The 16,537-nt window shown below is 44.3% G+C and overlaps 1 protein-coding gene across 1 annotated transcript; it reads right to left on the reverse strand.

Moving 5' to 3' along the window:
* Window positions 1-11,900: 11,900 nt before the first annotated feature.
* Window positions 11,901-16,335, reverse strand: TOB1 (transducer of ERBB2, 1). The gene is made up of 2 exons (XM_040081885.2): window positions 16,054-16,335; window positions 11,901-13,835 (listed from the first exon to the last, which is right to left on the reverse strand). Exon 2 carries the CDS (start codon window positions 13,696-13,698, stop codon window positions 12,727-12,729), a length of 972 nt encoding a protein of 323 aa, XP_039937819.1. The 5' UTR covers window positions 13,699-13,835; window positions 16,054-16,335; the 3' UTR covers window positions 11,901-12,726.
* Window positions 16,336-16,537: the final 202 nt, after the last annotated feature.

Here is a 16,537-nt window from a genome sequence, read left to right on the forward strand (position 1 = left end):
TCCTGAGAGCATCTTTGCAGAATTATTGCAGCTTACAGGTTATTTAGTTAGCAGTCTGACAAACAACAGGTTTGGTTTGTTGGTTTTTTTGGGTTTTTTTCCCCCTTTTTTGGCAATTGTCTTGACCAGCAAGATTTTTGTCACAAGCTTGAGCCTCTGGGCATTACAAGGTCATACAACTGAAGTTCCTGGCCTCCACTTTTCTCACCAGTCTGCTCAAGGGAGACTATTGCCAAAACAGGCCCTGGGTTTTGCTGGGTGAGCATAGGGCTTTAAATCAGACTCTGAGGCAAATGCTCTGGTCCAGCCCTCAGAGATGGAACTATGCAAGTGCTCTTCAGCATCATGGAAAAAGTGCTGCTTCCAGAAATGTGTCTGGGGAGATGAGGGTTTCTGGAGCCTCTGGAAGCTGTGAGAGATGGACAGGTAACCAGAAAGAAGAGCTATGGGCACTCTGAAGGGCTCAGAAAGGTGTTTCTAGGTATAGCCTTGGGGGTTGCTTCCATTTCATATTTCCCATATAAAGAACTAGTTTTTTTCTTTGTTGATAAAGATTTCTTTTCCTACTTCCATAGCCAGAATTAAAATGCATTACCATGTCCTTGGCAGTACTGTGAGCAGGGGCAGATCCTTGATCCAGTGTTCTGATCCTTATCCTGTGCTACATTCACATGGAATTTGGAGTTTTTCTTCTTGGCCAGCCAGGTGAGAGAGGCAGCTCCAAGCTTTGCTCTGTGGTAAAGCTGCATCCTGCAGGAGTCGTGCAATGAAATGGGCACTGCCACTCTGTGCCTCAGAAATCTTAACAGCTCATTAAAAATAAACAAATAAAAATATATATTTTTACCCTGAAATCCAGGTGCTAGCAAGATCACTATTCAATCCCTGCCTTCATGGCTTACATGTTCTAGATGTGAACGTGTCCACGTTCTGTATTGATTGGTGCAAATCATGTAACATATGTAAAACCTGCTGGCCTGTGAGCTGAGCAAACACACAATTGCTCTGTGAATCCATTACTGGTAGGTGCAAATGGGCTCCTGGCCTAAATAAACGTATTTCGGACTCCTCTAGGTCTGCTTTCAAAACCAGCACTTTGTTTATATAACACAGGCTTCTACCTGAGTTATATAAATGAAGTGTTAATGCAGCCAGGCTCCTACCTCTTCTGCTCACCAAACTCTCCCTGCCCTGGAGTCCAGGTACTTTCCTTTTTGCATAAAGAAAATCAGAACATGAATATGTTCTCTAAACATAACTAATAATAATTTTAAAATTATGATTTGTAAATAAGAGTAAAGCATTGTTTACATTCAGGCACTGTTAACTGGAAGCATCCACAACACATCACTCTCAGGCACACCAAAACAGGCTCTTAAGACCTGGACCTGTAAATGCTGAGTAACTTTATACTTTGGCGCAGAAGTGCCTTCAAACACAGTAATTTTATCCCTCCCTGCTTGAGCTGCACACAGGGGATGGGTGGAGTCACATAAAAAGCTGCTTTCCCTTATCCTGCTGCTGACAAAAAAAAAAAAAAAAAAAAAAAAAAAAAAGTCAGTGAGGTGGGGAAAAGCACGTTTTTGTTTGCTTTGTAGGTGCTTCGGTGGGTGCTCATTCACCTGGGAGAGCCTGTTTCCGACATGACACCAGATCCCGTGGCTCCCCCCACACACAGAAAGTTTGTGCGGTAGAGGAGGAGGAGCAGGAGATGCTCACGTGGCTGATCAGCTGCCTGCGCCGAGCCCGTGGCGAAGGCTCGGCAGTCGCCAGCGCTCGCATACGGTGTCTCTCAGCGGCCGCCTTTGTGGGCAGCCACAGGCAGGAGTTGACGTGGCAGTCGCCGTGTCATCACCTTGGCCCGTCCCCTGCGCCGGGCCTTCCGCAGGGGGCGCCGGCCACCTCCTTCCTAATTTTTGTATTCGCTTTTAGGGCTTAGAAAGAAAACGAAACGAAGAAGAGAGCCCTGTGCAAGGGAAGGAGGAGGTGGAGACATTTCTCTTTCCGTAGGTTTTTCCTGTTCATTTCCTTGTTTTCCTCCTCGCAGTCTCTTCCCCGACCTGTTGAAATGTGGCTATCACGACATGATGAGGGAAAAGCTGCGATTTTGATGTGTGAAGCTGCTAGAATTTCAAATAAGTGCTTTTTAAAAAATCCCAAAACAACCCAGAGGAGGAGAGCGTGTGCCCCTCTCTGTTCTGCCACCTACAGCCATTCGCCATCTCTGGCACCTCTCTGCAGACACCTTTCCACCCTGGCAAAAGGCAATGTTTACACTTGTCACTTATATTTTTAGTGCATCCTAGCCCCAGCTGTGCCTCAGCACATCCTCGTGGGCCAATTGCCACGGGGGAAGGCACCTCCCAGCAAATGTTACTTCATTTCTGGAAGGACTAAGGAAAGAACGATCTTCAAGTGAGTCCTGGCAGGAGCTGGCTGCAGGTCCCCATTTCACCAGTCCTTCAGGTTCTTCCAGCTTACGAGGACAAGGTGCACGGCAAAAGCATTTGCTCTACAAGTGGCCTCCCAGCACCTAACCTTTGTGAATGCAAACAACACTTAAAGCAGCTAAGTGTGACACAGGCCACTCACCCAGCCTTACAGCACCACAGGGACCATCAAGGTAAATCCATTGGGGTTTGGTGGCCCCTTGGGGTCTGTTTCTAAAAGGACCTCAAAGAGTTACAAGTAACAGTGACCAATGTCTAATTTTCCTTCATTTTTGTCTCAATTGGCTTGTCCCTGTACTGCTGGGATGCCACTGAGTGTTGGACAACACCCATTAACATCAGCACTGTGGGCACAGCCCAAGTGATCCCCAGCAGAGAGGATTTGCCCCCCTGCCTACAGTGACAGTAACTGCTGTTTAGTCCTACTCAACATCAGCTTTCTTGAAAACACCCCATTATCAGCTGTCCCCAGTTTAAGCACATTCCGACCAAGCACAGGACGTTGAATAGATGGAAAGCAAATCATACTTTCCCTTTCCCCTGCTGTGGGAGGGATTGTGCATTTCACAGGGGAAAAAGGCCAGCGTGGTGCCAAAGTCCAGGGCTCACCTCAGCAGGGGAAGCAATGCCACAGAGGGATTTTCTGACAATAAAAGCCTGTGAGTGATTAGGAGGTGCTTTACAACAGAAGTGGTGTCATAGCTGGGGGTCAGCCAGAGCTCTCAGGCAGGAAGGAAACCTTAGAGCTCCTCTCCAAGACACAGAAATGGGGTTACACCGCGTTCTCACAGCGAACAGGAGCCCAGACAAACCAGAACTGCTGCTGGAAGGCAGGAGTAGGAGAACAGGTCATATGCTCCCATTCCCAGCTCTCCATTGCATGATTTATCAAGTGGTTATGGAAAACAAAACAAAACAAAAAAACCCACAACCCCCCCCCACCAAACAAACAAACAAAGAAAAAACAAAAAACAAAAAAAACCCCAAAACAAAACAAAAAACCAAAACAAACCAACAACAAAAAAAACCCCCACAAACCAAGGTAAAACGAGTAAAGAAAGAAAGAACTGGATAGAGGTTGTACAGACCAGACTCCTCTTTGTCTTCCAGCCTGCCCAGGTAAATGTCATTCCGGGAAAGGCTGGAGATCAGACACAACTCTCAAGGTCAGGAGCTCTAACAGGGAATGAAAGAAAAGGCTCTGGATGAAGATAACTGGAGCAGTTATATGACTAATCCCAATATCTTCAGACATTTTCCCCTCTGTAAGAGTTATGTGATCCTAAACATCCTCAAGGGAAACAAACCCATTCTGCCTATCAGATGATTAATTGCTCACAAATAACACATACCTTATTATACATGATGAAAGACCAAAATATCCAAAATGACAGTGTCCCACAGGAGGGCTCAAACTGGGCACTCCAGCACTGCTCTTTCCAAAAATCAATTGGGAGCCAGGCAGTGCGAGAGCCTGGCCACAACCAGAATGAGCCTTTTGTTCCAGTGGGCCACTTGCCACCTTGTAGCAATGCCCCCAGCAGCAAGGTTGGGCTAGACAGCCCCAGATCTCTCTGGAAAAGAGGCTAAGTCAAAATTCTATCTCTGTAACCATTCTGGCTTTTGGAGGGAGACATCTCCATGTTGGTCTCAGAGCTGATCGTCATCTCCATTTACACAGTGCTCATTCTCCAATTCCACTAGGGAGATGTTTATGTGCAGAGCCCATTTGTAGAGGCAGAAAAAAAGTCCAACTCACTGGAGATCTCTGGCCAAAATGCATTTTAAAATGCATTATTAGCCAGACATTACCCCCAGCACACGTGCAGAGGGATGTTTCAGTGGGAGTTTCAGTTTTCTAAAGGCAGAATTCTGTCCTGCATGCGTGAGGTTTCATCCCCAACCTTTACCTCTGTGAGTAGGGTCATCCTGCTCCCCATCCATCCTCCTTTCCTGGTTCTCCCACAGTGGGAGAGCCAAGTGAGTGGGACTCTTCCAACAGCAGCAGCAGAGGCCAAAGAAATCAGCCTTGAAAGGGATGCTGTAGAGAAGGAAAGGGATAAAGTTAAGATATTACTACAGCAGGACTGGTTAAAACGTTTTAGGCCCGTATTGCCATTGACAGTTAACTATAAATCAGCAGAGGAACATTGTTCTCTAACATAAGCCCTTGTATTTTTAGATAAATACATTCCACAAATGTTTTGTAAAGGATGTTTCCTTGCCTAAAGGATCTGCTTTTTCCCAAGCCTCAGTGGTACAGCATAAACCATGTTACTAGTAACAATTGTTGCTGCATTTGTTTCTGGAACACAGATCACAAAACACAGTTAATTTGAGAGTGTCTGTGTACTCTTCTATTTCTGTCCTTCTTATTCAGCCTCATCGAGTAAAACTGGCAACTGTGAGCCTGGGACGGGACACAGCTTTGCCCTGGAGAGATTACAGTCTCCCGTCAGATAATACACTGCAAATTATAGATGGTGAGGCACAGACTTAAGACAAGCAGGAGGGGAAAACAACTTGGTTTGGGAAGGAAACTAATAAAAGCAAGTTTTAAGGGAGACATTGAAGGAAAACAAAAAGAATCAGGAGAGGGGAACCTAGAAATTTCAAGGACAAAACAAGGTAGGAGAGAGGTTGTTCAGCTGAACACTGGAAAAAGGACTGATGCATACAGATAAGATCCAAATGCTGAATTTAATCAGATCTTTTGGTATCTCCCTTTGGGCAGGTCAGAGACTCTAAAAACGTGATACTTAAAACCATAGAGATGCCAAGAAAAAATTAAAGACGACTTTACTGACCCGCAGAAGTTCATCACTCCCAAATGAGTGCTGTCTAATGAAATGATCATCCAGCCAGCCTTGCTCCCAGCTCTCCGGTGTTACCAGCAGCTATTCTTACCTGGCAGCACTTGGAGGCAGGTGGGATGGGCAGCGCAGATGGAGCAGCTCCAGCGCACAATACCTGTGCTTCCCCCACAAACTGGGCCAGTAGAGCACCTCCCATAGCAGCTCCTTGAGGCTGTGCCTTCCTTGGCAGGCGCAGCCCAGCAGGAACAAATCCAGAGGTGCAGCAGAGGCATCAGAGTGAGGTCAGGGCAAGGTGGAAGTGAGGTAAGGGCAGAGACAGGGGACATAGTTTATTAGGTCAGTGGGAATACTCAGAAAAACTACACATGATTGCACGCACATCATGCTGCTTCAGATCTGATATAGAAGCAATAACCTTAGAGATAAATACAGGTTGAGAATAGTTGCTCTGTGTTAAAATCCATTACATTAATGAATTAGGCAATTTGAGACTAAGGGTGATTGGTTCTTGTTGATCAAAGGGAGGATGCTAGCCAGAGGACAGCTGATGATGTAATTTATGGCACAAAGAGAGTAAGAGAGATAGGAATAATTATTCACTAGGAATGTCTGGTGGTAACAAAAGCTGTAATGTAATATGCAATCAGTATCTATGGGATTTACTATCCTGGACTCAGGAATTTTAGTACTTGGATTGTTTTTTGAAGCAGTTCTGGAGACTTTCCTTGCAGGTCAGGAGTGAGAGGCTGGAGGTGCACTGGTTGATCTCTTTACTGAGTATTTCTGTCCCTTATCAGTTTGTACAAGTTAATTTGAGGTGGTTGCCTGCAGTTGTTGCCACCAGCCTGTCAAATCTGTCATGCAAGGCACACAGGCAGGAGGGTGGTAGCAGGTCTCAGTCCTTTTGTGTCACTTAGAAATCTGATTCCATTAAGCAGCTGTGGTTAATTGCCAGCACTTCTGAGCTCATCACTATCCCTTTGATATTGTTTCCTGTGCAGTGATAGATCTAGGGAAACTGTGATTTCCTAAGGACCTAAATTTTCACATAAATATAAGTTCTTAGTGGACTTGTGGAGAGAAGAAAACTATGAAATCTATTTAACTCTACACGCAGAAGATAAATTAATGTGATGTGAGGTGGATTATTATTTATGATTACCTCATAATTTCTAAAATACTCTTGGAAGTCTTATTCACAATTTCTCAAGTGATTTGGTTTAGCAATGCTGAAATGAATCTTTAAGGACAGCACTGTAACAGTCTAAAGGCAAAAGAGCAGAACATTCATACCCATTACTCGAAAATGAAATAGCAATTTTCTCAAGTAAAATATCAGCTATGTCTCGAAGCAGTTAATAAATACAACATGAAATTCAATATGTAGTATTCATATACCTGCAAAGTAGGTAATTGCCTCAGGTGTTAATATTTTCAACAGTAATTGGAATTTTGCACTCTTCCACTCAGTTGCAGAGGTGCTGGTTAACCCTGAAAGACACAGATCCCTGGGCTTCAGAAACACATTGCAGCTACCTACAACATCTGAGACTCAGCAGGGAGTTAAAGGCTCAAATATAGGCTTAAAATAATCGAATCTACTCTTGCCCAGTCAATCTGTGGAAGACACACTTCTTAGCACAGCTGTGGCAGCGCCCAGCAGCCCTGTCTCTGCTGGCATGTGGAATGAGGGTCTAATAAATACCAAAGGGGAAATTGTTTCAGTTTGTAAAGTCTGTTTGCAAATCTAATTTTGGCCAGCAGCAACTTCAGCGGGTAGGCTATTGCAAAATTTTCACATGGTTTGTACTGGAGGAATATATACTTTCATATCTATAGAAACATCCACGGACATTCTTTTAGAGAATCACAATAATCAGTTATGTGAGATTTCACTGCTCCAGAGGCCTTCTACTCTGATGGGGATGAATCAAACTCCACATACCATGGACAATGAGAACCCAGTGCCTCACTTTTATAGGCATGCCTTATTTCAAAACACAAAGGTCACCTAAACCAGGTTAAGAAAACTGTGTGACAAAGGAGATGCTCCAAGGCCACAGAGACTAAACGCAGTGAAAGGAGAGAATGGCAGGTGAACCTCAGAGGATGTTCCTGTGGCATACAGAAACTGGATGAAGTTTCTTACAGCAAACAGCCAAGGAAAGTCTGACACTTACTAACAGTGGATTTCAATGGAGACAGAAGCAGAAACAACACAGAAAAGGGCCGTGGCTTGCCCAGAGTCAGCTCTGGACTGTGAGGTCCTTGAGCTATCATCTATGCCACCATGCTCCTCTCTAACCTGCCACCTCTGGTTTCCATCAGTGTGGCTGAAAACTCCTGGGCTGTTGTATTACTGAGGCTGCCCAAGCAGCAAATTCACCCCATTCCTGGGGACTGAGAGCACCTCCTGCAACACTTCCCTGTGTTCTGACATTCCCAAGCTCTTTACACTGTGTCTTTGAAGTGAAGCCAAGCAAAGCCTGAGGCCAGGAGGTGCTGGGAGAGGGCACCTCTCTGGCTGCAGCCTTGAATGCAACGTCACCCCTGGCACAACAGCTCCAGCACCGCACAGTTCAGAGCTGAGGTCAGGCAGAAGTGGAGTCTGGGTGAAGAAAGCAGCAGCATGAAAGCCTGGAGCAGCACAGCAAGTAGCAAGAGGTAGTGAACAAAGGGAACAACGCAGAACTCAGTCCTGCTGAGGATGCTGTGGAAGGCAGAAAAGCCAAGGTTGTGAGTGTAGCAGGGAATGAATACATACTGCCAAGGAAAGTAGGTGGATTTCCAGGCCTGGTTTTAAAGGTATTAGCCAGTTGATAAAAAAATCTTAGAGAAGCTCACAGGAGCACTAAACAACAATAATTAAGGCTTTACATTCTCGGAGTCATCTTTTCTTTTATGCTCTTGGTAATCCTGAAGCCAAGGGGACAAGGGAATGCAGCACAATGAACTCCATGGCTGACAGACTGTAAACATGAGTGTCCCAAAACTCAGAGGAAAGGAGCTCTGGTTTCAGGCCTCTGAAGTGCTAAATCACCAAATGTAAACTACAGTAAGTTCCACCAAAACTGCAGCCATCAATACTATAGGTTGTTTATAACAAATCAAAGCTGACAGAATAAAGGATGGAGCTTGAGGGATGTCTGCACTGCACGCCAAGGTTTTTCTAAAAATATTTTACACCTGCCATTTGTTCTGCACACTGATCATATTTTGTCTATGAGACAGAGAACTCATAGTACCAAAGGGAATGTGGTTTATGTTTCCAAGTCTTAATGCTTTTTCCCCTCTGTAAGGCAAAATTCCTTACTACTGTTACTAAAATAAAGCCAAGAGGAAAAAAGTCACACAGGCACTGCCATGGTAACAGTTTAACTGTTCCTCTTGCTGATCTTTGGAAACAGTCCCTTCAGCAGGATTTTACAGCTCTAGCGCTTCGATTTAGCAAACTTTTTATGCAACTCATGAGGGGAATGCAGCCAACTCTGTATACTCAATTTAAATCAACTTGCTGATGATATAAAAAAGAGTGCTGAACCGCTGGTTTGCTTCATCTCCTCCAAAACTACCAACACAAACCCTGAGGTATTTATTCCTGAAACGCTAATAGAACAGTCTGGAGCATCAGATCAGTACATGCTTTGATTCCATGTCAGTCCAAAGAGCTGATTTAACAACCCATTGTTTGGTTACTTGATAGTTCAGAATGCAGCTGGGCTTTTTGCTCTCACCAGGCTTTTGCAGGAGTGGGAGCAGAGAGTGCAGCACTGGGGGATAATCAATCTATCCTGGCCATGCACCAAGAGATTGAACAAGTAATGTTCAGCAGCTTTCTAATTTTGCATCATCAAGGAAGGATGATCCTTCCGTGGCTTATAGAACCATAGAATGGTTTGGGTTAGAAGGGACTAGCTCACCTAGTCCAACTCCCTGCAATGAGCAGAGACAGCTTCAATTAAATCAGGTGGCTCAGAGCCCCATCCTCGATGTGTATGAATTAACTGAGCTGAAGCTGAGAACTGCAGAACTTGTACTCACGGAGCTGAAGTGCCAGGCTGTGGACTCAGCTACAGGGACCCTGGAGAACAGGACATAACAAAGCAGCACTACTCTGTGAACTCCACCCACAATTCAGCTTCCCACGGCAGAAATAACCAGACCAGTTTAATTTTGGTGGCCATTACCAGACTCCTGATAAGGAGAGAGGTCTGTTCCTTAACCACAGAATGAACACAGCACAGAGTGTAACTGTCCCCTGAACCTTCTGTGCATCCAAGCTGGAGCCTCTGAGCAGCTTCAAGGATCCTAGACTGCAGTTTTGAAAAGTTATTGACTTGTGCTGAATTAAGTCAGCCCTACAGACCAAAAGTAGGTCTTGAACAAAAGTACAGACCTTGAACTTGTGCTTGGGTGAGGACCTGGGGTGAGGTGATAGGAAGCACTAAGCAGCATTAAGGGGGTCACATATTTCTACCCTTTCCTTCAGTGTAAATTAAAGTCACCTTCCAAGGTTTAACTCACACTGGCAATTCTAAGGATACAAATTGCATGCTCACATGAGAAAATACAAAGTAACTTGCACACCTGAGCAAATGCTTCCTTTTCCTCATTTTTATGTTCTTTCTATCCAAGCAAGTGCATTTACCTGACAGCTAAATACTGTGCACAAATGACCCCAGTGATTGACCTGACACTTGGTGAGAACAGAATGTTGCAATGTAAATGTTTGGTCCCAGAAATTCAGCACCAAACTTCAGCAAAAGATAAATAACTGGGTGAAGCAGACTGAACACAAAGCAGGCATCTCTCATTCCTCTCAGAAGATTAAAAAATAATTCATGCTTAAACATTAAAAATCATTAAAACAAAAAAATCTCCACACTTGCACTGAGAGAACTTGAAGCTCTCTTTCTGACTTGTCTCCTTTCAAAGCACCAGAACCAAACTCCGCTAGTCAAATCTTTATACTGAAAGATGTTGCAAAAAACATGTGTTCCAAAAGGTTTTTCCTTGCATGCCCCTTCAGACACAGAGCTGGTTACAGTGGAAAGGAGCAAATCAGCCTCGGAGGAGAAGCTCACTGGCCTTTAAACAAATTATCTCAGTTTAAATCATAGGAATATGAGTCTGCACTGTCAGAGTTGCTCAACCTCTTGGGCAGTTTAGGTATTAGTATTGTGCTGTAAATAATAAAACAGTAGTAAATCTTAAGTCTAGGCATTCAAATAGGAAAAATACACAGAGCTGGCATTCTCTGCTTTCCAGCAACTGACCCAGCATTTTTCTAATTCCTCTTAAAAGCAAAATCATCCAGTTAAAATGAGGTACCAAATGATGCGTTTTTAAGGCCAGTACTGCCCATGGCTGTGCCATGAGTGGAAAGATAAACCAGATGGCAAACTCAATAAAAGGGAGCCAGTTAAACAGAGACAGATGAATGCCAAAAAAAATGCTTTGCTCCATTATTGCTTTCAAACTGGTTGTTATGGCACTGCAAATGGATACCACTGTCAGCCTCCCATCTCTGCCCAGCCAGCTCTTCCCTCAGCCCAAAGCAGGGAGCTCACACTGGTGTGAAAAGTACAGGCTGCTCACATCACAGCTCCACTCCTACCAAAGAGTGGGGAGTTGCACCTTTTGTTACACCAAGTGCACCCAACAGGAAAAGACTGACCTTCGGTCTCAAATTCCAGTGTCGGAACACTGAAGTTCAGCTCATTTTAATCCTGTGCTCACTGCCGCAACTCACAACTCCCTGCCAAAAGCCAAGGACTATCCACTTAGCACGGGGTCTCTGTATGGCTGGAGCTGCCATGGAACATAAACTGACCTTTGTCAAATTTACACATTAAAGCAGTTTCTCCTCCCCTTGACAATGTCCATTAGCAAGGAACACTATTTGCTGAGCAGATGAAAAAGAGTAAGGGATGCAACTTCAAAATAGCCCTGGAAAAACTGAGTTGTTGTGTCAGCCTCTGAATTCTTTCCCCTCCCACTTCCATTTGATTTTGAGAATATATTCAGTTAAAATTGGTAAAATCTGCTAAAATAAATACCTTAGAATATCACGGTGCAGTTGCATTACATTTCTCTTTTTGATAGCACATATAAAATATGAGTTTACAATGGGTTTAGTAAGCTGTAAATCAGCACTTTTATTCAGTTTGGTTTCTGAGCTATTAATCCCTAATACAGAGGCAGAATGCTGATTTGCTGGTCTAGGACTTCCCAAGAGAAGAGTTCCAATAATCCCAATGACATGGAAAGATGTTATTGAATCACCTGAGTCCCTGCTAGACACATCTCATTGCCCCGTAACTCAATGTTCACAGAGCTTAAAAATCTTAATTATCATGGGGAAAAAAAAAAAAATCCATTTTGGCTTCAGTGAGCTGCAGCTACAAAAAACAAGTGGAATTTATTCAAATAATTGCAGGCAAGTCCCTAATGGGGTTCTGTGATTTGTCAGGGGTATTTTGGGTATGGAACTCCCCATGAGGTGCAGCCACAGAGCCACCCTTCCCTTTCCTCCTAAGTCAGACTCGGGTGCATCCCTAGCATGCCAGCACAAGGAACACAGTGCTCAGATCATCAGCGAGACACAAAGAATACACACACCACCACAGCCAAGTAATTTTAAAGAATTTTAATACAAACTTAATATAAACTATTTCAGTCCCTCTTAACATATAAGACACTGACTCAAAATACTTTTATACCTTTTTTCAAGTATTGCACAATGTAGGTACAAAATTAATATTTACGATTACATTTTCTTCCATAATATATAGCAAAAATCTTTAAACTTTTAACAGAAAATACAATTTGTGTTTCTTTTGAAAAAAGCAAATATTTCGTACATTTTAATTCCACCACTAAGGAATATTCTGTACACAACTTTTTTACTTTTTTTTTAGAATTGATGTCTTTAAGATGGATATCTTACAATTTCAGTAAAAAAAATACAACATGAAGCTGCTGGAGCTGTCACAGATCACTGTAGTAAAAAGATATAAATGCAATACCATGTTGTAGAAACAATATATATACTCTGATATTTTACAAACTTTGTACTAAATTAAATTATACAATTAGAAAAAGACCAATAAACCCACCTATTAGTGCCAATTTTTTTATATATATACATATATGTCTGAGCACATATATATATAGACACATGAAAAAATTAGCCACTTCCTTGCTATATCTTAAATACTGTAAGAGGCCATATTTTTGAGAGTATATTTTTGTAATGCACAGTCAGTATAAAATAATTTTGTGCTTGGTTGGCAAATGAAAAAATGATGCATGTTGTATTTATCTAACCAAGCCTGAACGTATTCATACTACAAGCCTTAAAAAAAAATCTCAAGAGGTGGAAAAAAAGATACACCCTTGGGTACGTGCATTTTAACTTGTACAATAGTATTTACTTGAATTTCACTTTCGGTTTATTTTCAGTTAGCCATTACTGGCTGGAATTGCTGGTTAGAATACTGCATGTTATTTAAACTAAAATTCAAGCCATCCACAAAAGACTTCTCATTTAGACCTCCATAGGCTGCAAACATATCAAAGGCATTACTGTACTGGAGAGGACTGAGGTTAAGGGAGCTGTCACCAGGAAAGATGCTACTGGTACTACCTTGACCCTGCGTGTTGGGGAAAATGAACTCCTTTGCATTAGGAGACAGGGCAGAAGTCTTCTGCTGCTGCTGTTGCTGACTGCCTAGGCTGAGCCCATAGAGAGAGTGCATGGAGGAGGAGAGGGATTTCTGCTTCAACAGGTCATTGACATTCAAGCCAAGGTTGGTGGGAGAGGTACGGGCGACCTTGTTGCCACGGCCGCTATTCTTCATTTTGGTTGAGCCAAACTTGGTGGCAGCAAATGTGGCAGTGGTGAAGGTTAAAGGCTGAGTGGAGCGGGGCATGAAGGTTGGGCTCACAGCAGCTGAATGACCAAAGGGAGGAGAAGGAGAACTAGACACTGAAGATGCTGGGTCATTAATAGGCATGAAGACCTGGGCCTCGGGGTTAAAGCTGTTCTTGATTTCCTTATCCAACTCACATCCATTTTCATTATCATCCACATAAAGCACTTTCACTGGTCCCTTTTCACCGATTTGGTATGAAACCTCAAATGGGTCAATCCAAACACTAAGATCCTGAGGCAAGTTGCCACGAACGTCATCAATGTCCAAACCACTCTCTTTGGATGCTTGTTCTATGACTGGGTCCACTTTCTCCCCTATATGAATACATCTAAACCCTGATCCTTTGTATGGCTTTTCTGGATACCAGTGCCCTTCATACTTCTTTTTCAGAAGTCTTTCAAGCTCTTCACCAAAAATGTTGACACGTCGTCTAGGAAGCTTATTGTACAAATATGAAATAATAAAATTGAGTGCTACTTGGATTTCAAGCTGCATAGCTGCTGTGCCACAGAGTTATAAGTCTGTTTCAAAACCCAATGAAGAAAGTGTTCAAGATACCACAGGGAAACAAAAATTCATTCAAAGTGCTGATTCGAGTTGATTATTATCCTTCACCTTGAGTGCTCTTGTTCCTTTAAGAAAAAACAAAAGCAAACATATCCAAATAAGAACAGTGTAAGATCAAGCTCTGAGGCCTATTCTTTTAGCTTTACTTTCTGCAGAAAATGGGTTGCTTTTCAAGTGAAAAAATGTGCATCAAACTATTTCTGTTCCTGCCTGCGGAAGGTGAGGATGTCAGCTCTATTCAGCGTGACTTAAAAACAACATCAGAGAGGATGGGCTTGTGTTTACATATACAGTATGGGGCACTTCCAAATCACAAGAGCTGGGTGTTTAGTTCTTCACAAAGCAGCAAGGATAATTTTTAAGACATCACAGAACTGCCAAGCCTGTCAAGGGTTCAGTTACCAACCTGTATTTGGATGATTTATAGTACTCAGCTGCAAAATTTAGTACCAGACCATTAGTTTAGCCTGAAAGGTCTTAGTCCAAGGGTCATTTATCACTTTAAAGTTTGGAAACATATTGACTGCAACTGTAGGCCGCAGAATTTTAAAAATGTTAAAAACTGATTTATAGGGTTTCATACAAATAGTTAAAATGATGTAACATTTATTTTAAGTCCAAGCAAATCATCTCCCTAAACTCTGCACGGGTGAAAGGATGCAAACTGAGGAGAAAATGTCTGCTGTGCACATCCAGTAGTTCACACTGAAATGTAGTCAGCACATACCTAATAGTTATATGTATGTTCTGTCAGAAGAGTGGCCAATACTGATAAATTATTTCACAATTTTTTTGTTTTCTACAAATTATTCTCTATTTTCACATGCAAGATGCAAGATGCAATTAAATACCCAGTTATTGTACCGCACTGTCTTTCAAAAAGTTCCTGGGTTAACAGGGCTTTTGACAGCCTCAAACTGGATTGCCTTTCTCCTTCCCCAAGACTCTATTTCATATTTAATGTAGTTGTCACTCTTTCACAAAGGACAAAAGAGAAACTAGCTTTCTAAAGTTAGAGAAGGGATGAGAATCAGGTAATAGCACATGAACTGCTAACACAAATCCTGTAGTATGTTGGTATAAACATACACACACACCATACACCTTTGTCAAAAAGTTCCAATACAAAAAAATATGGGGATTTTTTTAGGCTCAAGCTAAAAGCCCAAAGAGAATTTCAATTAACGGTGGGCTTTTCTGCACTGCATCACTAAGAACAAAATTTAGCATAGCTGTCACTAAAGATTAGAGAAATCAAAGTTAAATTAACAATGTGACTAAACAGCTTTCTTAATTCTTGCTCCAAATAATCTCCTTTTAAAGTCTGGAACCCTATTTCCAAGCCATTCGTGTTCTCCCCCACATGGTATGGGAATAGTTTGAAAGGCTGTATGATAAGGCGACCTTTAAACATTTGCTGGATCAGCACCGGGTGGGGATAAGGAAAAGATCAAGGGCAAACAGAAGATATTTACAAAAGGGGCACAATCAGTACGGAAAAGCTGATTGGGTGGTTAAACGGGACATTTAAAAATGATTTATTAATCCATCTGTGCTGCTTCCCTTCCCCCATATCCTTTAAGAAAGGAATGTTCCTTTCAGAGCGCACCAGGCTGACGCTGTAAATTTCTCTACGCGAAACGGATCCACGGTACAAAAGCAGCTGATCAAACATATTGGCTTGATCATTTCGAACTTGTTCTTTTTATGTATTTATGGGAAGACGGCAGTATTTTTGGGGGAGCCGAGCCCATACGTGGCCTGGCAAGAGCGCCCTGGCAGGAGCCTTAAGCAGTGGGAGTTACATAACCAGGCAGTTGAGTCTCATTAGATTTCTGCTCACAGCCCTGGAGCGCCGGCGGCAGCGGGAGGAGAAGGAAGAGCATTTACTGAGCCCGTAAGAAAGCGAAGGAGGAAAAGGAAGGGGGATAACTGGAGGGCAGGCGGGGGTTGCAGGGCCCCTCTCCCGGCGCACAGTCGGGCAGGTCCCGCAGGGCGCTGCCGGCGCTCCCGGAGCGGCCCGGCGCCGATTACTCGGCCGCCACCGCTCCGTCCTCCCCGCCCAAGCGCGGCCAGGGCGGCCCAGGGGGAGCGACCCCTCACAGCCCGGCCATGCTCTCTCCCCCAGCCCCTTCCCCGAGGAGCCCCTGCACCCACCGAGTGCCCCCCGGCACCGCGGGGTCGTGACCGCCCCAGCACACCCCGCCCAGGAGCCGAGGCCGGGCGGTGCTGCCTCAACCCACCGCCCGCGCACTACCCCCGCGCCTCATGGCCGGTACTCACCCACGGGTGCGGGGGTAGTGCAAATAGTCCCGGCGGGGGTGTGAGGGCGGGGGGGGCGGCTCAGCACCCGACCCCCATCTCCGAGCGCTGGCTTCCTCGGCGAGAATGGGAGGGGAGAGGTAAAATAAAAAAAAAAGAAAAAAAAAAGGAAAAAAAAAAAAGGGAGGGGGAAGGGTCGGAAAAAAAGGGGGGGAGGGAAGGGGGGGAGGGCAGCGCAGCTCACACCCCCCCCACGACGGGCGCGATCGGCGGCCACAGCTACACTCCCTCTGCTTCTGCCCCGCCGCCCGCCGCGCCCTTACTTATACCCTCCCTTGCCCCGCCTACAGCCGTGCCCCTACGACCACGCGCCGCGCGGCCACACTGCCCAAGCCCCACCCTCCATAGAACAGCGTCCGGGTGGCTGCGCACCCAGCTGCCGAGGCTCCGCCCCCTCCCGGGGCCCTCCGTTGCCTCCTCTCCCCCCGGCGCGGCGCGCGGGGCC

The sequence above is a fragment of the Hirundo rustica genome, chromosome 18 (assembly GCF_015227805.2).
Source record: "Hirundo rustica isolate bHirRus1 chromosome 18, bHirRus1.pri.v3, whole genome shotgun sequence".
NCBI classification, from domain to species: domain Eukaryota; kingdom Metazoa; phylum Chordata; class Aves; order Passeriformes; family Hirundinidae; genus Hirundo; species Hirundo rustica.